General features: G+C 34.8%; 5 protein-coding genes and 1 long non-coding RNA gene across 6 annotated transcripts; 4 read left to right on the top strand and 2 right to left on the bottom strand.

Annotated features, from left to right (window-relative positions):
• Positions 1–62: 62 nt before the first annotated feature.
• On the bottom strand, positions 63–4,546 carry LOC124441762 (hapless 2-like). Its single transcript, XM_046992229.1, has 15 exons — positions 4,506–4,546; positions 4,263–4,398; positions 4,018–4,158; positions 3,804–3,923; positions 3,578–3,735; positions 3,085–3,253; positions 2,891–3,016; positions 2,633–2,790; positions 2,520–2,562; positions 2,224–2,402; positions 1,915–2,026; positions 1,621–1,756; positions 1,405–1,502; positions 815–1,230; positions 63–720 (listed from the first exon to the last, which is right to left on the bottom strand). The coding sequence occupies exons 1-15, from the start codon at positions 4,544–4,546 to the stop codon at positions 63–65; spliced, it is 2,691 nt and encodes an 896-aa protein (XP_046848185.1).
• A 247-nt stretch (positions 4,547–4,793) lies between these two features.
• Positions 4,794–8,816, top strand: LOC124441763 (hapless 2-like). The gene is made up of 14 exons (XM_046992230.1): positions 4,794–4,910; positions 5,050–5,190; positions 5,291–5,416; positions 5,507–5,676; positions 5,794–5,962; positions 6,111–6,236; positions 6,303–6,460; positions 6,551–6,593; positions 6,906–7,087; positions 7,161–7,272; positions 7,345–7,480; positions 7,570–7,667; positions 8,082–8,378; positions 8,781–8,816. The coding sequence occupies exons 1-14, from the start codon at positions 4,794–4,796 to the stop codon at positions 8,814–8,816; spliced, it is 1,911 nt and encodes a 636-aa protein (XP_046848186.1).
• Positions 8,817–9,418: 602 nt separating this feature from the next.
• On the top strand, positions 9,419–13,964 carry LOC124441764 (hapless 2-like). Its single transcript, XM_046992231.1, has 15 exons — positions 9,419–9,517; positions 9,746–9,886; positions 10,013–10,150; positions 10,272–10,484; positions 10,620–10,745; positions 10,824–10,946; positions 11,081–11,235; positions 11,321–11,363; positions 11,446–11,624; positions 11,872–11,983; positions 12,058–12,375; positions 12,446–12,834; positions 12,999–13,226; positions 13,399–13,462; positions 13,530–13,964. Exons 1-15 carry the CDS (start codon positions 9,419–9,421, stop codon positions 13,962–13,964), a joined length of 2,763 nt encoding a protein of 920 aa, XP_046848187.1.
• On the top strand, positions 10,019–10,389 carry LOC124442716. Its single transcript, XR_006947342.1, has 2 exons — positions 10,019–10,150; positions 10,272–10,389. It is a non-coding gene; the product is annotated as an uncharacterized LOC124442716 (long non-coding RNA).
• Positions 13,946–15,568, bottom strand: LOC124442715 (polymerase delta-interacting protein 3-like). The gene is made up of 5 exons (XM_046993203.1): positions 15,410–15,568; positions 14,736–15,203; positions 14,593–14,661; positions 14,326–14,519; positions 13,946–14,260 (listed from the first exon to the last, which is right to left on the bottom strand). The coding sequence occupies exons 1-5, from the start codon at positions 15,539–15,541 to the stop codon at positions 14,182–14,184; spliced, it is 942 nt and encodes a 313-aa protein (XP_046849159.1). The 5' UTR covers positions 15,542–15,568; the 3' UTR covers positions 13,946–14,181.
• A 104-nt stretch (positions 15,569–15,672) lies between these two features.
• On the top strand, positions 15,673–21,475 carry LOC124442382 (E3 ubiquitin-protein ligase TRAF7-like). Its single transcript, XM_046992880.1, has 24 exons — positions 15,673–15,811; positions 16,064–16,264; positions 16,366–16,491; positions 16,567–16,659; positions 16,737–16,829; positions 16,909–17,002; positions 17,083–17,116; positions 17,388–17,463; positions 17,572–17,630; positions 17,708–17,843; positions 17,994–18,075; positions 18,148–18,221; positions 18,298–18,340; positions 18,415–18,467; positions 18,559–18,630; positions 18,975–19,057; positions 19,146–19,185; positions 19,266–19,382; positions 19,495–19,611; positions 19,679–19,798; positions 19,883–19,925; positions 19,999–20,087; positions 20,165–20,284; positions 20,360–21,475. Exons 2-24 carry the CDS (start codon positions 16,160–16,162, stop codon positions 20,372–20,374), a joined length of 1,884 nt encoding a protein of 627 aa, XP_046848836.1. The 5' UTR covers positions 15,673–15,811; positions 16,064–16,159; the 3' UTR covers positions 20,375–21,475.
• The last annotated feature ends 3,678 nt before the right edge of the window (positions 21,476–25,153 follow it).

Below are 25,153 nucleotides of genomic sequence, written 5' to 3' on the forward strand. Positions count from 1 at the left end.
AAAGGACACGGACGAATGGGAAATCAAAATGTGTTGAATGATAGAACATATTTTTTATATAATTAAGGATTATCGTCAAAACTTTCAGTTTCCTTGAGCCTTTCATTAGTAGAAATTTCACCAGCGACATTGCTTCCATCTGTGAAACTTTTCGAAACACTGCTTACTCCTGCAATCTTTTCTGTTACAACACTCGTAACAGTGGTAGTATCTGCGACACTGGCGGTAGATGCAGCATTTCCTGCTCCATCTTCAACTTCATTAACGTCATGTGGGAAGGCAAAGTTTCCCTGTTTAGGAACATCCTTCTTTATAATTTCTCTGTTATTTTCTACATCAAAGGTTAAGTTTTTCTCTTCATCATGTTCATCTTCTTTATTTCCAATGTCATTCTCTCCATTTTCTTTTTTTCTTGTCTCGTTGTGTTCTGTGTAATGAATTTCTACATCTTCATTGTTTCCCATACTTTCAAAGTCAATGTCGCGTTCTACTTTGTCAGTATGATCTGCATCGTCTTCACAAGTTGTTGACATTGATGTTTTTCGTGAAACTAAAACTTTTTTCAACAAGTGTATACATGCGTTTGACAATGGTTGAAGTAATCTTCCCCATAAAAACTTTGATAATCTAAGCAGAACCATGAATGGCAAGATAAAGAAAAAAAACCACTCAAATACAAAATCCTTTACGCCTCTTCTTTTTTCTTCACTATCAATTCCCCTGTCAAAGTAAAAAAGTTTGCATCGTACGTTTTTGTATATCTTGTTAACAATTAAGTGATATTAAAGACAAAGACAAGAAATGTCAAACTCACAAAAATTCCTGGGTTTTATCTTCTTCGTCAACGTCTCCCTCTTCTCTTTGTATTACGACAACTGTTGGCGGAGCTGCTGCTTGCTTCTCTGGGCTTTTCATTGCTTTAAATGTTTTTTTTGCTGCCAGTTTTAATATCCCCGTTGGCAGAAAACTGAGAACTACGCGTAGTATGATCAAGAGAACTATGAAACCAAGCATCATAAGGAATGACCATATTTTATCAAGATGTCGGGCTAAGTTCCATATTCCCTTCACGATAGAAACTGCTCCTTTTGCAATGTCAACCACTTTGTTGACAACATCTTCTATGGTTCCGGCAATGCGGTCCATAAAATCGCTTTTTACGGGAGGTTTATCTTGATCGAAGGTTACTTTGGATTCATTAAGACAAACAAAACTTTCTTGATCCGTACACTTAAAAAAAATAACCACAAAATATGTCATTCATTAACGTTTTTCATGGAATCAACAATTATTCCACGATAGTATAATCATATAAGGAGCTTGTGCAAGAAATTATATGTCGTTTCCAGTTTTTGCACTCGAGAAAATGAGATTCTATAAATATGGAACATTGACACAACTTACCGTACAACCACATCGAAGTATACAAACACATGTGCTTGTTGTATTGATGTTGATAACAGTGGAGTCGATGGATTGTCGTCTAGCGTCGTAAAGAGTTGCTATAATAGACAACGGTTCTTAGAAAGCTTGAAATGCTTGGTATACAAAAAATACAACATGATAAGTGTAATGCTGTAACTGGACGGGTTACTAAAATACCAAATTCGGTTGATAAACCTGTGCAAGAAAATGAACCTCCTTTACGTCTGTATGATTCAAGAGTGAAATCAAAGCGATGATTTGTCTGTGGATTGATTGAAGCTGTCTGTTCGTGTCCACCGTTTATACCACTTGAACAAAGTTCCATGGCAACCTGAAAAATTAGTTTTTCTTCTCATAACTTTGTAGCTGTCAAAAGATTCGCGCAACTGCGGTCAATTATGATAAAGATCATTATGATGAAGATCAACCATTTACTTTATAAAGATCATGGCTAAAAACAACATGATTTTGCTTACAGCGAACACTTACAAAGAATTCAGCTGTAACAAATCCTGTATTCTGAGCAATGACGGTTGCCAAACCGTTGCGACTTTCAGACTCGAAGCTTTCAGCAAAAGCTTTCACAATTATCCCTGCAGCCCTTGGAGAGATTAGATCATCATTGTTAAACAAGAATCTTTGCTAACAATGACAAATGTTTGCTAACGTGCAATATTATTAATAGACGACCTTTTATTGTACATTTAGTTGAAAATAAAGATATCAATGAAACTGAAAAAATCATTGATAATGTCCATATTTGAGTAATCTGATATCCCATAAGAAGCTACCAATCACCTGTTATAAACGAGAGTCAAGTCATCTGCGCTGATCTCAAGATAAACCATAACTGATGAAGTCTCTTTTGACTCAAACTCCACCACTTTGTCGTCAGAAGCGAATGGTTTCTTCAAACCTGTTATTTTACCGTATGTTTCTGGGAAATATTTCGTTTTCTCTCCTCTTTCTCGTCGCATCTAGGATAAAGAAAATATCTGATGTTTAAACATGTGTTTTTCATTGTAGTAACGTTGTTTTACTCTTTCTGTAAAAGTATAATTGTTGAAGACATGGTTTACGATTGATTTTCTTACTGAATCTTCAACGAAATAATCTTGAACTTGATTTCGAAGACACCTGCGTTAAAACACTTGATTTTAGGTTTGTAAATGTTAGTGTGAGAAATCATGTTGTAGTTTGTACTTACGTTCCTTTCATCTGATAGCAACCATATCCAGTCAGTTCGTGATACGTACTTTGATCTGAGAATGCGGCAAACCCCACTCCTATTTCGTCACATTGACCACCTTCCTTCGTTAAAATAACCTCACTCATGGGAATTATTAAATAATCATGATATCCATGCTAAAATAAAAAACTGTTGATGTTTTTAAACTATTTATGATTGGTTCAAGGTTCCTGCGGTAACACTGACAAATAACTTCTGATTGGTAACTTTATTTACCTTTAGCTGTGGATGGTGTTCTTTACCTAACGTTAGGTATTTTGTATTTGGCGTAAGGAAATAGTGATCTTGCAATCTTGGGTACTCTGTTCCTGACTTCATTTTACCAATGTACTTAGCTACAATCTAACAAAAAGACCAATTTCAACCAGCATCCTTAATCTTCCATTAAGATCTCTGTGATCCCATCTTACCCTTCCATATTTACCCACTCCTCCTGTTTTTGATGGACTCAACTCTATCTCTCCTCCGTCAACCCACTCAATTAACGTTTCGTTGTTCTCAGTTTTTTCAACCTGATCGTAGGCCTTTATCCAAATAGTAAAGTCGAACGTATAAACCAGGATTTCGTAGACATTATACCTAGAAAAACCATGAAAAGTTTCTTTAAATTAAATGAAATAACTATGGATTTTCTTAATAGATGATCAATCTTTGGATGAGTGGATGCAATCTGATAAAACAGCACATGTAGTGTTGTTAGTATCTCATCAATGCTGGTGATAGATTTTCTTGATTCATAGAATAATTAATATATTTTTAAAATCGTTCCTAAATGCACAATTTATCTGCTTGTTAATACACGATCATCAAAGCTTATCGATTATTCTGATTCGATAAATTTCGATTTGTCATGAATGAGATTATGTAATCGCGTGGATTTGCTAACACCATCCTTAATCTTACCACAGTTTATCATAACGCATACAATGGGCCGATGAACGATATTTACTGCAGTCGAGATGGCCTCGAAAGTATTGATTCTTTTTTAAACCAAACTTGTAGATCTTTGTCCGCACTTCATTTGAATAAATTCCTTTTCTTTTACACGTACAACAGAATCCCTAAAATATTTTATGCATTGCTGTTAAAAGAGAGAGTGTCATTTGCATGATTTTGCTTTGCTTTATACCCAACTATCCCATAATGGCCGACCCCACCAATCATATGTCTTCCCGCATGGATGATTATGACTAGCACAGCCAAACCGTGTCAACGGATACATTTCTTCGTATGGTTTATTGTTGACTACCTAAAATGAAGGAAGGTAGACAAAACGTTTTATTAGGCGTAGTTGTTCACCATAATCGTGACGAGTTATGTACTTAATATGTGTGTTTACGTACTCCACGAAACACGATTGGATACACCAAACGTATTGGTGACATACTAAGAGTGATAACAAAAGGGTTGTAAAGCCTAGCATCTTCACCGACAACTGTATCTCGCACTTTATTTATTGTTGCATGCAGTTTCTCCGTTTCACCCTTTATAAAAGTAAACAACATAAAATGGTTGATTTATTGGTTGGTGTTGCTTCCGTTATATATATGCTACGTCTTTATAGTTAACATAGTCATTTTGAACATACTTTTCCTCCAGTAACCTCAGCTAGTACAACCATTTTTTTCTCGCATCGTTTGTTATGTAAAACATTCAACGGATCGTTTGCAGTGTTCTCACAAAGTGTAATGTCACTTTTTGCGATAATGGTACCATTGATCCATCTTAGGAAAATGAAAAACAATACCAACAGATAAAAACTATTTAGATCCATTTCTTTTTTATGGATAAAGCTATAGATTTCATTTTAATTATTTTTGTGTTTTTTTACTTTTTCACGTACGTAATCAAAGCATTTTCATTTGATTTCATTTTGATTATATCCAAAGTAATTTAATGATGTCATCAATAGATAACATGACACTTAATTGTACACTGGACTCCCGATCTATTTAATTAAATTTACTTTTATAGATATAGAAATTCAATCAATTGTACAATTTTGTTGTTGCTTATGTATAAAATTTACAGGTTAAGTAAAGTTAGGTTATTTTTAACTCCGATAGTATTGGAGTTAATTTTGTTTTTTCACGACACGACGATTGTTGAAGGTCTTTTTATGTCGAAGAGTGATTTGAAAATCTGTGAGAATGTCGGAGATAATCCTCACAATGTCGTCGACGACAAACCGTGCGAGAAGAAGTTAGTTATTGCGCATATAGTTAGGTCAGGACAGGTATGCTATGTATTAAAACAAATTTATCCATTGACATTCAGTACTGCACACATAAGATATGGTATCCATTAAAGTCCATTGTCTTGTGAGTACATTGCTCAATGTTGAGTGAATCTTGATGTTGTTTTAAATTATTTAGGCTGCTACAGAGTCTTTACTTTTTACAACCAATAAAGTTTATGATAGTGTGGACAATGAACAAGCAAGATTGTACTATCCTTTTACTGTCAGCATAACAAAGTCGAAACTTAGATATGCCTATCCTTTGCGTTATGAAACTGTGAGTTTATTAATTATTCCGAATAAATTTAAATTGTCTATGTATGTTTTTGTTCTGGGCTAAAACTGGGATTTAAAATGGACATTGTCTTTGGCTATAGACTGTCAACAATCATCCTTATGAAGAATTGCGCACCAAAGTTAAATGTCGTGATGAATTTGCAGATGAACACGCTTCATGTGGGTTTGCACGTGATCACATAGGAAATAAGATTTGGGATAGTCAGGTACAATGACGAAACTCTTGAGCGTATGAGAACTATTTCTTTTTATTGAGTCGATGATTGGTAAGACTGAAATAATTTTTCACTCAATAGGGTTTCTGCTGCGCATGTTCTATATATGACATAGTTCCAAAGTGGATGAGATGGTTGAGATATGGTGGTCACGTAAAGGAGTTTTATCGCGGGAGTCAAGGTGGTCTTTGCGGCTACGGTTATGACGTAGATGACATGTTTTCACATTGTATGAGAATGGATGATCTTTGGTAGGTATAAAAGTGCTTTGGAGACAAATGCTCGTGATCTTTATTGTGTGTCAGCGATGATGGGAGTCAGTGGTTTTAGTATTTTAACAGCACTTCAATAATTTTATTTCACTTTAGGTATGATGTTTACTCCATTGAACCACATCGATTGTCCTTTGTTATTTCCATTCGAGCATATGAACAAGTGAAGAAGACTGTAGACAATAAAACTCTGACAAACTGGGTTGAAGGAGGGAAGATAGATCTCAATTATCAAAAAAGAAGTGGATTTGGACATTATGGAAGAGTGCGTTGAGAAATTCTATCCGTAATAATACTACTGAAATGTCATTCATTCATTCAAAGTGTTTAGAAGGATTACGAAAGATTTTATATGATATGAATGGTGATTTATTCGTGAAATGGTGATTCGGTGAATTTTTTTCTCCATCTAGTTGCTTGCGAGATTTCATGGAACATTTGAGTCTACAAAGGAAATTCCAAATTTGAAACTAAGATATTTACTTAAACCGAGGGTAACACCAGAGAACAGTGCAAATGGAGGACACCCTCAGATTCAGGTGATGTATTGTTAAAACTACGAGATAAAAAAGCAGTCCTTTTCTTCTTACTCGTTTTGTCTTTAGAATGGTTACCATGACTACATGCTCGTTCCCGGTACCATGATCTCACTGCGCGAGTCAATGAGTAATTGTGACATGATCGGAGTATCGTACAGTTCATTTCGTAAACAAGGTGGTGGAGCCATGGGTCGTGGTCCAGGCTGTAATCAGAAACCTAACAGGTAGCTCACACTTGTTAAAGTAGATGTAAAACACTCTAAATGATAAATGTTTTTTAACCGTTTTTTTTTAATACAATTTTGTGTTTTTAGTTGCCTGAATAATCAGCCCAAAGATTTGTTTGATCAAGATACGGTAAGCCTATAAGCAATTGAAAAGAAAGTAAATGGTTTGAACCCGGGAGTATCGTTACATGTTTGTAAATGTCGATCGTCCAGGTTGGTATAGTCCTGAGAAGGACTGTTTTTGTTGTTGTTGACTGACGTTTCGACAACCTTAGCGGTAGTCATCTTCAGAGTCAAAAAGAACGTCAGTCAACAACAACAAAAAAAGTCCTTCTTAGGACTATACCAACCTGGACGATCTACATTTACAAACATGTAAGCAATTTAAAATTGACCTTTGAAGTCCCTATGTGTACACACGCATCTCTTCTTTTCCCACCAGGCACTTCGTAAAGTGGGAAAGAAACCAAAATATTTTGTTGAACAATATGGCAAATGCGTCGGTATAAATAAAGATAGCAAGTCTGGGGAGATGGGTCTGATCTACGAGTCTGATGATACAGTTCGTAATAGTCTTGTAACATTAGAAGTTAGTGCTGATGATATGATACTGATCTATAACAGGTTAGTAACACTGGAGTTAGTTGCTTTCTTTTGATGAATAAAATAGGTTTGAGTTTTTTAGGGTTTTTTTCAGGGCGGATGGTGTTATCGTGAAAACTTTTGCCAACAACTTTGACGCTTTGTCACAGGATGGTGAACTGACAGTCGTTGTTCAAAATACTGGCTTAGTAACAGCTGACTTTTATGTACGCATGTTTTTTTGATTGAATAGGGTATGAGCAGAGCACGTGACATTGAAGAATTCTTCACATTCTAAGGTCGTGTTTTCAAGATGTTCCGAGGGAATTTATCGTGGCGATGAACGAATGGCGTCAATCAATCCAAGAGCAACTCACATGTTTACTTATAAAATTGATGCGTATTTAAGAAAAGGAAAAAAACATTATTGTACAGGTTATCATTAAAATTTTTTTTATCGTGCAGAAGAATTAATGCGCATGCGTCAGTAACATTGATTGAAATGTGTTGTTGAACTTTTTCAGTTCAGTTGTACGATTCAAGGCACAATCTTCAGGATACGGCAAACGTGACATTTAAAACATTTACACCTTGTGTTTGCCTTCATAATTGTGTTTGCAAGGTAATTTAAGACTTTCTCGAGATATATGTATATATTTTTTTATGAATCATTCATCGTGAATAAAAAGAGTACTCAATAAAAAGTAGAACTAATATTTATTGATATTTTTGCATTTCTTTTCAACATTATGTACGTTCATCTTGTTCCAAATGTTACAATTATTTAAAGCAGATAAAGCTGCCTGAGTACATCAGAGTGCATCTGGTGTTTACATAATACGTACAAATAAAGTAATTATAATTATATCTACGTGTATTTATCTTTCCATGTTGTGTTACATTCAAGAATTTAGTTGTTCACATTTCATTATTCTCTGCTTTTTTGCCAAAAAATAAATATGTGCCATAAAAATATAAATATTTTTGTTTATGACAATGTTCAGTACAGCAACAAGAAGTCAATTTTCTTTGATAGTGCAACGAAATAGCTGTAGATGAAAACGATGAAAAGGAAGCAAGCATCAATGATTGTCAAGATCCTGATGATTTTGTCGATAATAACGACGACGACGATGATGACGATGAGAAAAAGAAAAACAATTTATTCACCAAATTTATGAACATAATCCGTCCATATATAAATCGTACGCGCCTCGTTCTTGGTGGATTACTTTTATTTGGTGTATTGAAAGCTTTTCTTGGTCGTCGCTTCCTTTTTATTGCAAAATTTGGTCTTGGGGGTGTTCATGTTGGTGAACACGTTGAAAAAAATGTGAGAGGAGTTAGGAAAATCTTGACTTATGATGCTGCGATGAATCTTGTTGATACGACAACGTATGTATTGAACTTGATAAATGACTTTGATAATCACATTAATAACATGAAGTAAACATTTTCACAACAGATCATTTCTGGATTAAAACACAGCATGTATTGATTTGACACATTTTGGCATAACAATGATAAAGACGATAATAGTAATAATTTTAATAACCATACATGATACAAATGTTTTTCTACTGCATGTATGAACACTAAAATATCTCCCCCCCCTTGCAATAACCGTAAATTTTTTTGCGAACGCCCCTTTAAATTTTACTATCAGGGAGTTTCAATACTAATAAACCATTACCGTTGCAATTGCGACAACTAAAATGTTTTTTTTCCATTTCAGAAATACGGTTGTCATCCACAATCATGGACTGCGTGATTTTTTCATCAATATTCTCTTCTTTTATCTCCTCCCGATCATTCTGCTTCTTAAACTCATCTATTTTGTTTACACGTACTGGCCCTACTCGCAACTAAAATCTCGAGAGGCGAAACTAGAGTCGGTTAAAGTGGCCGGGAATGATGCAAAGCCTGGGTCTAGACCAAACGCAAGAAGAATCATTCCGAAAAACTTGCCAAATAGAAAATTTGTCCCTAAGTTAAAATAAGTAACTTTAGAAAGTAAAGCGGATGAAAAAACTGCTGAATTTTGAAATTAGCTTTACAGAACAACGACAGTAGTAATTAAAAACATTGTTTCCACTTGGGAAATGTGTTTTTATGTTCATTTGAAGAAAGATCATTGCGTGTGCCAAAATAATTCATCTTCATTGATTGCTGATGTCATATAATATTCAATCATAATGTTGTCGTAATGTTGCCGTATATTTTGCGGTTTCAAAAGAGATAAATAACCTATCAATAATTTGTTGTATTTCAGATCAAATGTACTCTACAGTTAACTTCTTAATTGTTTTTATTTTCATAATTTCCTTTCATTCATATTGTGAATGCACTATCTTGACGAAAGGAAAGATCACGATGTGCGTAAAGGACAAGAACCAGGATCCATTCAACGTGGTTGATGGCAAGGGATGTGAAAAGAAACTGGTTCTTACTAAAGCTGTTTCAGCTGGTCAGGTATTGAAAATAATTTATTAAATAGAGAATATAACAATTGTCAGATGTGCTAAATTACTTGTTGAAAATGCCAATGCCATCATACAGAAAGGTGAAACAAGTTTCTATATTTTTATCTTTAAAAACATTAAATCAATTCAGCAGCAATCAATGTATGGATACTATATTTGTAATAAAAGTGATTGCATACTAAGATTGGACATTGGAACATTCTTTCAAACAATTTAGAAAGAAAGTGAGATGATTTATGTAAACGTCAGTAAAGTGAGGGATGAACTTAGCAATGACGAAGCAAGACTTTATAATCCTTTCATTATCACCATAACTTCCTCGCCAATGCGTATTATCTATCCATATTATCTAATTGGGGTATGTACTGGTTTTGAATTCCATTGTGACGTCCATTCTTGTGTTGAATAGTCTTCGTTAGAAGTGAAGATGAGTGGTTTAGATTGTGAGCTTTGAGAATGAATGAACTTTAAAATTTGGATTCAGACTGTTAACAATAAACCTTATGAGACAACGAAACGAGAGTACTGGTGCCAAGACGGCGCTGAAACAAAAGACGATGATGATTTGTCATGTCCAGTTCAAAGAGACGCCACTACTGGTGAAAGAATTTGGGACAGTCAGGTAAATTGTATATCTACATTATTAGATGTGATTAAAATATTCATAAAGGCTCCTACAATTTTTTAGAAAAGTTACGTTGATAATTACGAATATTTATGCAGATTCTGATCATTTTTCTCAGGGATTCTGCTGTCGTTGTTCGCTTGCCGAAGATTATTTATCGTCGCAAGGTGGCCGTTATCATCGCGGTAACACAGTCTGCGAAAATAAATGGCACATCCCTTTCCTTCATCAGTTATTCAAAAATAAAAAACGTCACAGTGCACATTGCATGCATTACGATGACCTGTGGTATAATGTTCACAAGATTGGATTGTATAGAATCTGGTTTAAGGTGAGTATATCATGAATTTGTTGATATTTGACAACATATCTTTTAATATTGTGGTAAAAGTCTACAATGGAGAAGTACGCATGCTTTTCGTCATTTTGGCTTTTGGCAAGTGATGTGCAAACGTGAATTTTTAAGATCTTAGTGAAAGCCTATGATCTAGTGGAAGAAGAAAGAGACGGAAGACGGTATGAAAAGTTGGTTGATGGAGGAGAAATTGAACTAAGCAACTTCAAGTCATCTGGGCATGGTGTTCATGGCCGAGTATGTGTTCAAACTTAGAAGAAGAAAAACAGAGTGAAGGACGTTTTAATAAAAGTAGATGTCTTCTTTGTTTTCCAGTTATTAGCGTCTTTAGTTGGAATGTTTGAATCTGACACTCAGATTTACAGTCTAACAGAAAGATATTTGTTTATTCCCGCTCGGAGCTCGAAGATTGACTGGCTAACTCATTCACAGACGAAAGTAGGCTTAGTAATGATTGTTTTCAAGGCCACCAATGGCATCCTTGTATTTTGTGGGGAGAGTGGTCTTTACTTTTTATCATTAAGTCAATGAATTATATAATGATTACGATCAAAAATCATTTAATTTCTCAGAATGGTGCTCGAGATTTTCTTATAATTCCACGATCTTTCGTATCATTGGAGAACTCCATGCTATCGTGCAATAAAATTGGAGTTAGTTTTACAGCATTTCGTCTGCAGGGTGGACATGATGGTCAAGGGCTTGGATGTCTTCGAAAGATTGGCTCGTAAGTAAAACTAATGAATGTGGAATAAATTGTCCCATGATTGCTATTTAAAGCGCCCGTTTTATTTCATATTTTTGATATTTAGATGCTTACACAACCAAGTAAAAGATTATTTTGAAAGTGACACGGTATTCAATTATTCTGCTTAAGTTAAATAAATTTCTTTTAAAAAATTTTTATTGTTATCTTTGGTTGTCTGTTTATTTTTAGAAAAATCGTGCAAATGGAAAAAAACCGCTGTATTTTCCAGAGCGTTATGGAGTTGTTGTTGGCACCGGGGAGTACGACAAAAAAGGAAAATATGCTTTGGTGTACAAAGCTAATAAACTTGGAAACATCTTGATCAGCTTAGAAATAAGTGCTGATGATATCATTCTTATTTATAACAAGTACGACTGTTAACTTACAAATGCTTTAAAATAGTTGGATCAGATCACATAATTTGATCTGCTTTGACATATTTGGCTCGCGCCTACATAATTAAGTCTCTCATAAATAGTTGGACCTGCTCCTACTTAGGTCGGCCCACCGGTTCGGCATGTTCATACATCGTAATGCCAGCTCCTAAATAATTATGCCTGCTCCTATAAATATAGTCAGGCCCAATGGGCTTCATTCTACATTGGTCTGTTTTAGGGCAAGTGGCGTTATTGTCAAAGCATTTGCAACAGACTTTGAATCATTATCTGACAATGGAAAACTGCATGTTATTGTTCAAAATACAGGTCTTGTGACAGCAGACTTCTTTGTAAGTTGTATTCTTATAAAACAATCTTTCATTTCTTTTCATTTTCTTATTTTTCTCTGATTTTCCCCGTTAAGGTCACTATGAAATACTGTACACGAGGTATACAACGCGCTCCTGAAGTGAAGGCATCCATTAATGCTCAGTCTGTTCATACTTTCACGTTACGATTGAGAACGACTATTCACGATTCAGGGGCATTTACGTGTATTGGTAGGTACATTAACTGTTACATTTTCTACAGATTAGGACGAGACGTACAAGAGAAACACTTATTTATAACTATTTTTATATTAGTGAATCTTTGGGACGCCCGCCATGGTTTATTAGATTCAGCAAATATCACATTTGAGACGACCTCGGCATGTGTTTGTCTTCAGGATTGTTCTTGTACAGTAAGTATTACTTCTTTTTTAAGACCATTTCATGTCGTTTTTGACTGTTTAACATGAAATTTTAACTTAGTGTCTAGGTCATTCCAGCAGCGAGTCATGCATTACTGAAGATTCAGATGACGAAGATAAAGACGCTTTAAATTTAGTCAACAAGAAGATAGAAAAAAAGAAATTTGGAAGATTGGAGGTATTTTTCATGTGGATGAACGACAATCTTGCAGCGATCGTGAGTTTCTTTACCACGCCATCATTGAACCATGCTTTAATTATGTGGCTTCTCCTTTCTCTGATGTTTGGGCTTATTAAAGCAAACCTTGGCATGAAACAGGGGGGTGCACCTATTGCATATTGGGGATGGTGGTTTGAGCAGCCTACAGGGAAGAAAACGTTTATTGATTCAAATGGAGAAAGGATTCAGGCATATTATAATCAAGATGGAGACTTAGTCAATCCTAATACGTAAGTATATCACGTGATCTTGGTTGGCTATCTGAAGTCATAGCATAAGATGGAAATTCAAGCACGTCTCCATAGGAATAGAAAGTTTTTGGTTAAGATGTTGTTATTGACCATATTTTTCTATTAAGATCGACGAAAACATGATTTTTTTGTTCTTTTCGAAGAGGGAACATTATCAAAAGCGAAAAGTTGCTTCTTTTCATCGCAAACATCTTCTTTTTTCAACTATTGGTCTTTATTTTGGGTGTTCACGCGGCGAGATATTACAAATTATGGGAGAAAGAAAACGCGGTAATTCACAAATGCATCAAACGTTTCTTGAAGAAATGTTTAGAAACATTTAATATTTTCTTTTTATTTATTTCTAGATGGCCATCTCGCTCTCCAATGTGGTTTTGAATGAAACTGGAGTTTACAGAAATTTCACCAAGTTTACAATTTTAGAAAAGACTGATCTAATGGTTAATACCCTAAATTTGACTTATTGGTTGTCACGACAACACAATGAAGAAAGACGAGAGATACAACGAATGTTTCTTTTTAGAATCATGGCGATGAATACAGTCTTGTTGGGAAGTTGGAGCTTTTAGGAGATAAATATAAGTTTGTCATTATGAATACGTTACAGGTATGAGTGAGTCGGTTTCTTCTCAATAAAATTCATGTTTCATTAAATTTACATGGATTGTTTTCAGTTTATTGAAATTCTTGACGATGAAATGTTGTTGTTGACTCCTCCAATTCCCTTCAATACCGAACCATTTACGAAAGCATTAAGCAGGACTAGTGCCTTAAACCAGATTTCACTCGTACCTCAATATGTGTGTTTAAATGAAGAGCCTGAGTTCGATTTTTACCAAGATGATGCAAAAGATTTCAACAGCGTCATTAGAAATGATGACGTCAGGAGAACTGATGACGTCATGGAAAACGAGGGCATAACAAGGACTTCATCACAATCCTCATCAAGCGATATTCCACCAGAATTACCAACAAGAGATTACTCCAATCGTGAGTTAAATACTTCATATAGTGATGACATATATGAAGAACCTGTGATACCATTGAACAGTCAAGTCTACAAACTTCATTCAGAGTTACAAGATGAAGATACTGTGAAGGAGCAATAAGTCAGGGATATTATAATTTGACATTAAAAATTACAGTATTTTCAAAATCTGTGCATAGAAGTCTCTGCGATTCTCAACCATCAACATATAACTACCAATCAACAACAAAAAGATTGAATGTTAAGTCTAAAAAATAAAACTATACAAGAAAACAATCAATGTATATTCAACTTATTAACATATAAAATGCATCATCAATATATATATATAATATAAACTATATCCGAACTTGAAATATAACTGGTCTTGAAGATGCAGCAGGATAGACAAGCTCTGCACCAGTATATTGGATACCACTAGACGAGAAAACAATTATAAAAAATTGCAAGTTTAAACTAAAACAGCTATAAATGAAGCCTACCCAGTGTTTGCTGTTGTTTGTTCTTTATCTGGTATTACTACAGCCAAAGCACATTTCATTGCTTTACCATCAAGCATGCGGTTATGGTATTTGTGATAAGCACTCTCCGCATCACCAGCTTTTTCAAACACAATTTCTGCCATGTTATTGGCTAGAGTGACATCGAACAATGGACCAACAGCTCCAAACAATTCCTGTTTTTAGAAAAAAACTGAATTAGCTATTTGAAGTTTGTGATATTCAATATTATCAAACACTTAATCATACCACAATATCTGCCTTTATTACTCGTGAATGAAGATTGGTGACAACAACTTTACGCATGTTTACGTTATCCTGTAAATGTTTTCAAATGGAAAAAATTGAGGAATATATTTCATAACAGTTGATAAGACAATTGAAGTACTAACATCACGTCTATCAGTAATTGTTTTTGTAGGTCTCTTGAGTAATAAAGGCCGTTCTCCTGTTAGAGAAGTGAATGAAAGGTTAGGACTTGATGTTCTAAGATCTTCCTCTTCTGTAATCCTTGACGATCTTGAGGTACATATTTCATTTGTTAATGTTCGTTTTGGAGGTATGTTGCTAGAAGTATCAGTTTTTGCAATCATATTTGAAGGGGTGATAATTTTCAACGAGTGTGATGAAGAAATTGTCTTGCGTGAAAGTTGAGGTTGTCTAGTAGTGACTTGAATTGAGTTTTGACTTATGGAAAGTTTTCGGCAATTATTTGGTGATTTTGTTGATAGTTTACTGCTAACAGGATTAATTAGGTGATTTAATGGCATCAATCTTTGTATTCTCGCTTTCGTATTTTTGCTGGTGATTTGTTGTGGTCTGCTTGACATCATCCTACGTTTGGATTTATTCACTCTAGCCTGCAATGGGAAAATAAGACATCTGATATTAAAACTGTCAACAAAAGCAATTAATTTGATGGCATTTCAGCAAAATTGTGACCAAAGAATTAACATTAGAATGTTTACGCTTGATATTTTTACACGTGCAATAAAATTGATGCACAAGCAGCACAAGTCACATCTTGAGTACAGAGATGTTATGAAACAACAAAATAGTTTGAAACCTTGTTGGATCCTTTCTTTTCAAGAACATCCCTAGCATCACGAATACCTAACGCTCTAGGCATATTTGTACGAAAATTCTTTCTTCCCAGTCTATTTTTCACGCTAATATTTTCCTGCTTACGACCCACCATGTTGAAGCCAACGTAATGTTCTGTTGCTTCTTCAGTTCTTGTAAGGAAATTACCTATGGATACTTTGTACCTCGGGGTAATTTCTGCATATGACTTCAGTTAGATAATGAGATCAGAGAGTGTACAAAATATTTGGATATATAGTAGCGAGGAAGTAATGCTGAAGAAGTGTAGTAACACACTTGCGTACATTGTAAATTTCTCTTATTAGGTTTTGGGTCAAAACAATGATGTAAAAAGAATGTGAACATATGTAACGAGTGGTTTTTGGTAAGTTTCTCCAACCAATGTACGAAATTTGCTAATGATCTTTGGTCTTTTCACTTTAACACTTTTGCTATGCTTGGCTGACAGTTTGAACAAAGGTTCTTTGGGATGTAGCAATCTTTCACAATACCCATATTTTTTACTTCATACATTTGCTGATATTGTGTAAGGTTTAATTTGCACTATTTTGATAGATAACTGCATCAATTAAATTTTTGAGTAAAGGTTCTTTAGTGCTTCTTTTTTCAACTTTAGATCCTGCTCAAGTTTACCATGTTTAGAGATGCTATTGGTCATAAGTTATGTTTTATATGAAAAGTCTAGCACACAGTTGCCTATACCTTCCTGTCAATGATGGAAACATCATTTGGAGCATCATTGGCAAATGGAGGAGCTCGTACTCGCGGAAGAAGTTTTCAAGATAAAGAGTTTCATTCTCCTCCTGGCTCAGAAAAAGTCAGTAAATTTGCTTGCATTGGACAGCTTGAAAACTTGTCAAAGCAATTTTGTTTTTCAGTTCCAGTTGAAAAAATGTCTTATTTTTCAATGTCTTGCAGAACTGTCAATCATTTACTGAAGATTCATTGTGGCGAACAAGACGTCTTTCCAATTTGTCTGCAGGCTCCTCATATCCATCTCTCAACAGTAATCTGAGTAATTCAGACAGTGAAAAAATAAATAAGGTTGAATAAAATCCCAAGTTTCAACATATTTTTAAGTTTTTACATTAATATTCTATGTTGAACTTACATTTCTAGGAAATTGTTGTCTTTGCTGACAAGCCATCAGAGAAGTTATTCTGTATGATATGTTCAAAAGTATTTCAAGATCCTGTCATTACATCATGTGGGGTAAATAGGCATATTTACTTGTCTTTTTTTTTTATTTTGCAAATGGCAAAACTAATGTTAGCCTGACATACTTTTAGCATACCTTCTGCAGAGCCTGTGTGTTGATGCGAAAAGTTGAACATTGTCCTGTGGATAATATTAGCTTGGTGGTGGTTGTTTCAAATATTGCGGTAAAACTTCATTATGTAGTATTGCAACTTTTGCTGACTTTTAGATACATTAACATTTTGCATTTCATTCATTCATCAGGTATCAGAACAAATTGGTGAGCTACTTATTCATTGTAAGTATGGTTGCATGCCATCGGCTACTGAAGAAGGAAAGTATGAAGTGAATTCTGCAGGTATATGATGATAGTTATCAGGTAATATGACCTTAAAGATCATGACACATTAACCATTGCTTATGTGTCATTTTTTCAAGGATGTCCAGTAAAAGTAAAGTTGAATTCTAGACAGTATGTGATTGTTATTACAGTAATGATTATCATATCCTCCTACGTACCTCACAATTGATTCCACCATTATACCTTCAGAGCTCTTTATACATTTGTCTATGCCACCCTTGAACTTACATAACTAGTAATTTCTGATGTGTACAAATGATTAGAGGTGTCCACATTAGACTTATTTGACTCGCTCGATCACCTGATCAAATTTTACACAAAGATAGCATTATCAACAGAGAAAATGAATCATGGTCTTAATTTCTGTCTTATATTCTTCAAGTGAGCACGAACAAAGCTGTCAGTATGCTCCAATTCAATGTCCTAACAGCACACTTTGTCCTGCTGTCTTAAAAATGGTACAAAAGGCTTTCAATTGTCATATACACTCAATTTCTTATGCATTAATGTTTCGTACCTCTGATAGTAAGAAGATTCCCATGCAACTTTACAATTAATATGTTTAGAATCTTGAAGAACATTTGCAGCATTGTGAGCACATAAAATGCATTCATTTAAAATATGGGTAAGACGTTAATGTTGAGCTCTTGTTGTTGAAGACATTAAAGTAATCAGAATATATATTTTTTGACCGTTTTGTAGGTGTCAATTTGAAGGCACAAATATGGAAGTCGAGGAACATTTAAATACGTGTAAATTTGAGCCAATGAAAGAATTTCTCCAACATTCTGCAGACCAAATTGAAGTTCTTCAAACAGAATTAAAAAACAAAGACCAGGTGTTAAGAATAAGTGTGACCAAAATTTTCTATCTGTATCCTATATCTTTTTATGTTTGTACAATATTTTTGATACACTTTGCTTTGATTGTATTTATTTTGAATTTTTTCATCCTTGCTCACTGTTATTTTTCTGTCTTTTGTTATCAGGAAATAACGTTTTTGAGATCCATGCTTTTTAAAATGTCGGAAAGGATTGAAAGAGTTGAGAAAACTGTAGATATAAGATTAGGTTAGATGTTTGAAATTCTTAAGTTGAATATTTTCATGAAGTAGTAAAAATCCTACTTTTACATTTTGTAAGATTTTCTTGATGAAGGACACACTAAATTATCATCAGAAATCATGGAGACAAGACGTGCAATGTCGAAACTAAAGGTGAGATGATATTACAATATTTCCATTCAAACTCATTTCAAGTAGTGAGAAGATGATACACTTTCTATGTGTTTAGGATGATATATCTGATGTTGAAGTACGACTATGGGGCGCTGGATGTAAGAAACTTTATCTTTCATTTTTTACAACTATTTTTTATGACACAATTTACTATCATATTTCATTTATTTAGCATTCGATATCTATCCGTTGTTTAAATGCAGAGGAACGTTTGTTGGTCATCAGGTGGGAGTGGATTTTACACTAACCTTAGATTATTTTTTTGTCCTTTTTCTTAGCATTATAACGATTATTGTTTATAAATGTATAATTTTAGGGACCGATCTGGGCTTTATGTGTCAGTAACGGAGAATGGCTCTATAGTGGTTCTTCTGATAAAACAATCAAAGTAATCATCTCTTCCTTTTTATGAAACGATTATTGCTGGATTGAGCTGTAGATTCCTATGTCAATTCCTATGTCTACTTTTAATGGTTTTTTCATGCTGGATACATATTCTAATAGTGATTATTCATTACGCAACATGAATCTCTAGCAATAACCGACAGTTATAATTTCCTGTCAATAGTTATTCTTCCATCCTCATCTCTATGTTCAGTGTTGCTTCTCTCATCACTTTTTCCCAGCTATGGAATTCTTATCCTTTATACCCAAACATGAGTGATATTTCATTTGAATTTGTAATCACTGCGTTAAGCTAGCGTTTCGTGTGACTGTGTTATCAATCTTTAGGTATGGGACACACAGAGCACCTACAATTGTGTGAAGACAATGGAAGGGCATGCTGGGATTGTGTTGACACTTTGTTCCGATGGGTGAGAATAAAGAACATTTTCTAATTCGCATTTTCAACTATTCATACTTCATTCAGTTGGAAATAAAACTCTAGTATTTCTTTTACAGAAAGAGGTTGTATAGTGGCTCGTCAGACTGTACGATTAATGTGTGTATTTATGTGGGATTTTCCAGGGAATTTTATACAGCATATTGTTTTTGTTGCATCATTAAACGTTATGATTTCAGATCTGGGATTGTTCAACGCTAGAGTTTGTTGAAAAGATTCGTGGGCACGAAAATCCTGTGTGTACTCTTGTTACGAAGAAAAACATGCTTTTCAGTGGATCACTTAAAAAGATAAAGGTCTGTAATAAACAAATGACGGAATAACTATAGATGTACTCTTAGACAGTAATATTGAACTTTCATCATGAAATATAAGGTAGAAATGTAAATATTTTATGTTTTCGCACAGGTGTGGAATCTCGAGACTCTAAAACAAGTCAATGAGTTAACTGAACTGAATCACTGGGTACGAGCGTTAGTTGCGTCTGAGAATTATTTGTACAGCGGATCATATCAAACAATAAAGGTGCATAGTCAGTTATGGATTAATGTCCAAATGTAAAATGCATTCTGTATTTATTTGTATTTTTGAGATATGGGATTTGGATTCTCTTGATTGTGTTCATGTACTTGAAGCTTCTGGTGGAAGTGTTTACTCCCTTGCTGTTACTAAGGAACACATCATATGTGGAACATATGAAAATTCTATTTTGGTAATCGCTCAAATAATTCTACTTATACTCTTCTTTCGTTATCCGTTGTCTATCATTTTTTACCTGTCAATTTTATTTTTAAAGGTTTGGGATTTAAATAACTATAAGTTGCTTACGAATCTCAACGGTAAGCATAAAGAAATGGCACTATTTTTAATCCATCGTTTTATAAATAGGATTTCTGTGTTAATTTCTTTTAGGTCATGTTGGTACTGTTTACGCTCTATCCGTTGTTAGTACACCTGGTCAGACCAGACTGTTCAGTGCTTCGTACGATAGATCTTTACGAGTTAGTTTTATCACTAGTTGAATGACTACAATCACGTTCGACAGGATCTTCAATTCTTTTCTCGTGATTAAACTTAGGTATGGAACTTAGAGAGCTTGGCGTGTGTTCAAACATTGTTACGTCATCAGGGTAGTGTTTCTGCTCTTGCTGTTTCACGTGGTCGAATATTCTCCGGAGCTATGGACAGCACTGTAAAGGTAAAAAAATTGAGAATGTATGAATGGAAACGAGTTTATAAAAAACGAATTGTTTCTGTATATTTTCTCATTAAGGTATGGCAATGTTAGTTAAATATACCGTTTTTGGATTCTATGCTGAAAAAATGTAAATTTCAAATCTACGCTGTGAGCTGCTACGACAGAAATGTAGAATACTATATTGCATTGCTTGCGAGTCAAAGTTGAGAAAAATTTATTAAATAGAATTGTTAATATAAAAAAATTATCACGAATTTCATTGAAGAATTATGTAAATATAGAGATCACTTCAAGAAAGTATTTTTTAAAGTAATGAAGTAAATGAAGCAAGTACTCTTGTTAACAAAACCAAGATCATGCTGGTAACACGAACCACTTGAAACAGCCAAAATTTCAAAGAATGCATCAACGTAATGGCAGTTACTACAATCCCGAAGCAGAACCTAAACTACAAGAGAATCTAGTCGAAAGTTTCGTACAAGAACGTTCTGGTATTTGTATACAGCGTGAATTGTGAATTGGAGAAACGAGTTAGGATGCGTCAACATTAAATGCTGCTTAAGTTTAGCTTATAGCAATCATTGAAAAATTTGTCAACCAGCAGATAAGCAAATGTACGATAAATCTGTAAAACTCACGCCCTCCATCTCTCGAAGACAGGCCGTCTAACCAACTGTTGCAATTTTTAGTGTTTTGAACACAGATTTCTTCATGAAATCGTAAAAAGCAACTGCTTCTCCAACAATCCATGCCACATTTTCATCCTCTGATAACTTTGGTGGTAAAGAAGCTGAGAGGGTAGCTGTGATCAATTAGGTTCCAAAGATTAAAAAATTACGAAACTGACAAGAAATAGCGTTATCATCAATGAAAGCCTCTTAACGAATTCCATTAACATTTTCGTCGACAACTTGTTTGATTGCTTTGCTCAAAATTTTGTGCAATTTTATGTCAAGTTATGCATTGTCATTGTCAGTTACTCGGTCAGTTATGCTTACTACGAAGACTTCGAAATATAAACCTGTAAAGAAGCAATATTTCAAATTGTTTTCAGTAGATTCTCAAAGTTAATTGATGAGCAATTTCCTACTTATCGTATAACAAGTTGTGCAGTAACTGCAAGTAATAATTAAGTACAAAATTTATTTTCCCTTTCAGGGATATAAGTGATTAAATGTCTCGCAAACCGAAGGAAGCTTATAATGTCTAGTATCCCTTAAAGCATGCGTTCACTTTGTGACTCTTCCTTTCGGCAATGATGGAATAAAGAAATTCATCTAGGTATTTACGTAATTGTCAATTCTGTTTTTGAATTGGTTCAGTGAACTTATATATGAATTTGCTTTGCAAATACACACTGTATTTTAATTATTGTTGAAGTTATTGATGGTTCATCAACTTCCAAGTAAGTGACAAGAAAGTTTTTGACGCATGGGAAAGACGGTTTCTGTTACCACTCAACGACATAAATTGTGAGGCACCAAGGCTTGTAAAAACGCACGTTTGGATAGGTTTACTTCTTAATCTGAAAATTAACGATGTAGCAACAGTCGAGCAAGAGGAGTTTCGACTTGGTAAACTTGCTTTCGAAGTATTGTGGTTTCGAAGGACTTGCCGAAGATTTCATGCTATTAACCTTTTTCATTCAGCAGAAATGAAAATGATTCAGCCGTTGGAAAAGTGAAGATGCAAGCATGTGAAAACAAGGTATATTGTTTTGATATTAATCAGGGATATTTAGTCTAAACGTCCCTCATCCCTATAATTGAGGGAAATACGTCAGTAAACCTCCCTGTGATAACAAAAAATCCCGCAGCAACCATGTTATTACAAAAAAACAACATAGAACTGAATACCTTTAAATTCATTGTCATAAACAAGCAATTGCCTCTCCTAAACGTCCGCCAATGGTGAAGGTGGTCCAATTTTTGAAGATAAATTTCTGAAATTAAGAATCATTAAAACGTTATTTGTCAATGAATGTCGGCTTCATAAACCATTCAAAATTAAATTAACTGGAGAAATGAAATAAAAAGTAAAAAAAATTACATGTTTAAATCAAATTACGAGTCAAATGACCGCTTTCTTTGAAACTTTAACTATCCTTGGATACCTAGTTTAACAACGCTTTAAATAATTTTGCATTACGACAACTCAAAAGGTTGTGTTCAATAGTGATTCATAATTTAAAGTTGTTTTAATCTCATAACTGCTAGGGTCATACACGAATGTATGAAAGCAATGTGACTAGGGTAACACTGGAGGTGACGTATCTAGTGTTTTATGTGGAGTTTCTAAGTATCAGCAGTTGACACTAGAGATGGTTTATACATCCATGTTTATGTATGATTACTTAGGTGGGCATCTTGATTGTTTTGTATGTCTGTAAATTTTTACATTATGGGAAATAGGTTTACATACATGTCCATTTTGTAAAGAGTGAATAGTTTAGTGCAAATGTCCGGTTTTTAGGGGTCTCTTCATAAAGACTGCTATCGAAGAGAAATGAAGAGCTCATTAGTCACTCCATAAGTTAGTGGGTTAAATCTTATAAAGTCTCTTTTGTCTAATATTTTGCGGGTGAACGTTTTTGTTTTCTTATGCATTTAATTTGGCAATCTTATGCTTTAAAGGCACAGTGCAAAAGGCAAGTTATATGAAACATTGCTTGGTTTATTTTATGACAAATAAAAAGATAAAATTCGAAAGCAAAAAAAACCCCGTTTTCGGTCCATGCTTCCCGATACCTTCTTAAGCGTAAGGCACTAGAACGCCGCATGTTAACGTTTCGGTAGGACATTTCGGCCCCTCCACGCTATCCTACTTGGGAGATGCAATAGCAAGCTTCCGCCCATCGGACCCCGAGATCGCCTGCGTTAGGCTTTGCTCGGGGTACGCAGGGAGAGTGCGGTCGCCACCGGTGTGGGCCCCTAAGACACTGCATACTATATCGCACCCAGCTTCCACTGCTAGTTGACATCTACTATATGAAGTTTTAGCTTAATACATATATACACAAATTCAAAGGCTTACGAAAGTTGTCGTATTATTAAAGTCACTACTGCACATGCCCAGATGATTTCTTTGATAATTTGCGACTAAGTGAGCTAATTGCCACGAAAGTAGTGCAAGTACATATAGTTAGTCGTTGCCATGACTATGAACAATTATTCGAGTGGAGTGCGCATGCGCAGATGGTTTCTCTATTAAATTGTTATTAAGCATGCTATTTACTTCAAAATCGGTCCTAGTAGATGCAGTTGGTGCAGTGCTAGTAGATGCAGTTGGTGCAGTGCTAGTAGATGCAGTTGGTGCAGTGCTAGTAGATGCAGTTGGTGCAGTGCTAGTAGATGCACATGGTCGTTGCATGACCATGAACTTGTGCAGCTGGTTAATTCGACTACGCATGGTCAAGCTCACTGCGCATGCGCAGATAGTTTCTTTAGCAAATAACAAAAGCGAGCAATTTACTCCAAAATTTGTACTATTAGATCCAATTGGATGTTTCCATAACCACAAAACTAGGACAGTTGGTATCACAGAATAGAAAATGAACAGAAGGCCAACTAAGGGGTGCAATGCATCCCAGATTTTTTATGCGTTTATATCAGATCCGCCATTAGTCTTGCAATTACTGTGGTTGTTAGCCACTATAAATTATACAGTACAATGGAATATTTGTGTAAGAAAATTGTCCTTTTAAACGTTGTCTTTCATCAATCGCGAGAATCTTGCTTAGTAATTAAATTTTATTAGTTAAAGCACAGTTTTGATGCGATTTTGAGTGATTTGACTACAAAATACTGAAATTGGCAGTACTTACATTTTATTTTGATGTTCTGATAATTCGAAAGTAAACCTCCACAGTGTGTAATTTAATGTTTTTGCACAATACAATTATATACAAATTCTTTAGCCATTACTTGCCTTGCCCCGTCAAGTTTCTAGCCTTGCCCCGCCTTCCTTTTCTTTTGCTTCAACGCATCGCTGGAAAGTTTTGAATGATAAACTTTCAAGCCGGAAATTTCCAACTCTCAAAGGCATGTCCGATACTCTCTTATCATCACACGCAGTTGCAATGAAAGCATTAGTGAAGGGATAAGACAGTATTTGAGAACAGAGGTACTTTATTACGATGTATAAGAAGATTGTCTCAATGCTGCCAAGGAGAGAGACATAGCCTTAGCTTTTGCATGATGAAAATCGATCCCAGGTAAGAAAAGGCGAACTATGCGGAGTTTATGAGGCGAAGTTTAAATACTTTTAAAAATTCTCTGGTATTTAGCACAATCGTGTTGACGTCGTTTGAGATTAAGGATATTAGTCACGCTGTCACAGAATGTCGAGATTGAAGCCCAAAATTGTATCAAAATCTTTTAATATTGGACTAACCAGTTTGCTTTGTGAAAAATTGTTGGACCTTTTATCAATCAAAGGAAGGAGGATTTTATTGATATATTCAAGTGCTCTTGAAAGTGAAGTTCATAATTTAAGTTTCAAAGGGCTCAAGCAACTGCGAGATCCTACTAGTTCTAGCACCACTACTATAATACCCCTCACTAAAATTAACACCACTCATGCTTATGTAAACATTTTTCTTCTTTGATATTAATTGCAACACTAATTCTATTAAAAACCAATCATAAGAAAAACAAACTAATTACTATAAATTACTACAAATTACAAGCACATCTTTAGCTTTCTTGGCTACGTCATAAGACCTCTTTTGCTAACCGACTTTTCCTCAGCCCCCTTGTTTCTATCTCCGCCAAATTAAAGATGGCGACGTTAATTCCACGGTTAGCACTATTTTCCACCCAGCAAACCGCCCTTTACTTTGAAATATAATATTTTACACAATATAATATT

Source organism: Xenia sp. Carnegie-2017, unplaced genomic scaffold, assembly GCF_021976095.1.
Source record: "Xenia sp. Carnegie-2017 unplaced genomic scaffold, XeniaSp_v1 HiC_scaffold_20, whole genome shotgun sequence".
Taxonomy (NCBI): Eukaryota; Metazoa; Cnidaria; class Anthozoa; order Malacalcyonacea; family Xeniidae; genus Xenia; species Xenia sp. Carnegie-2017.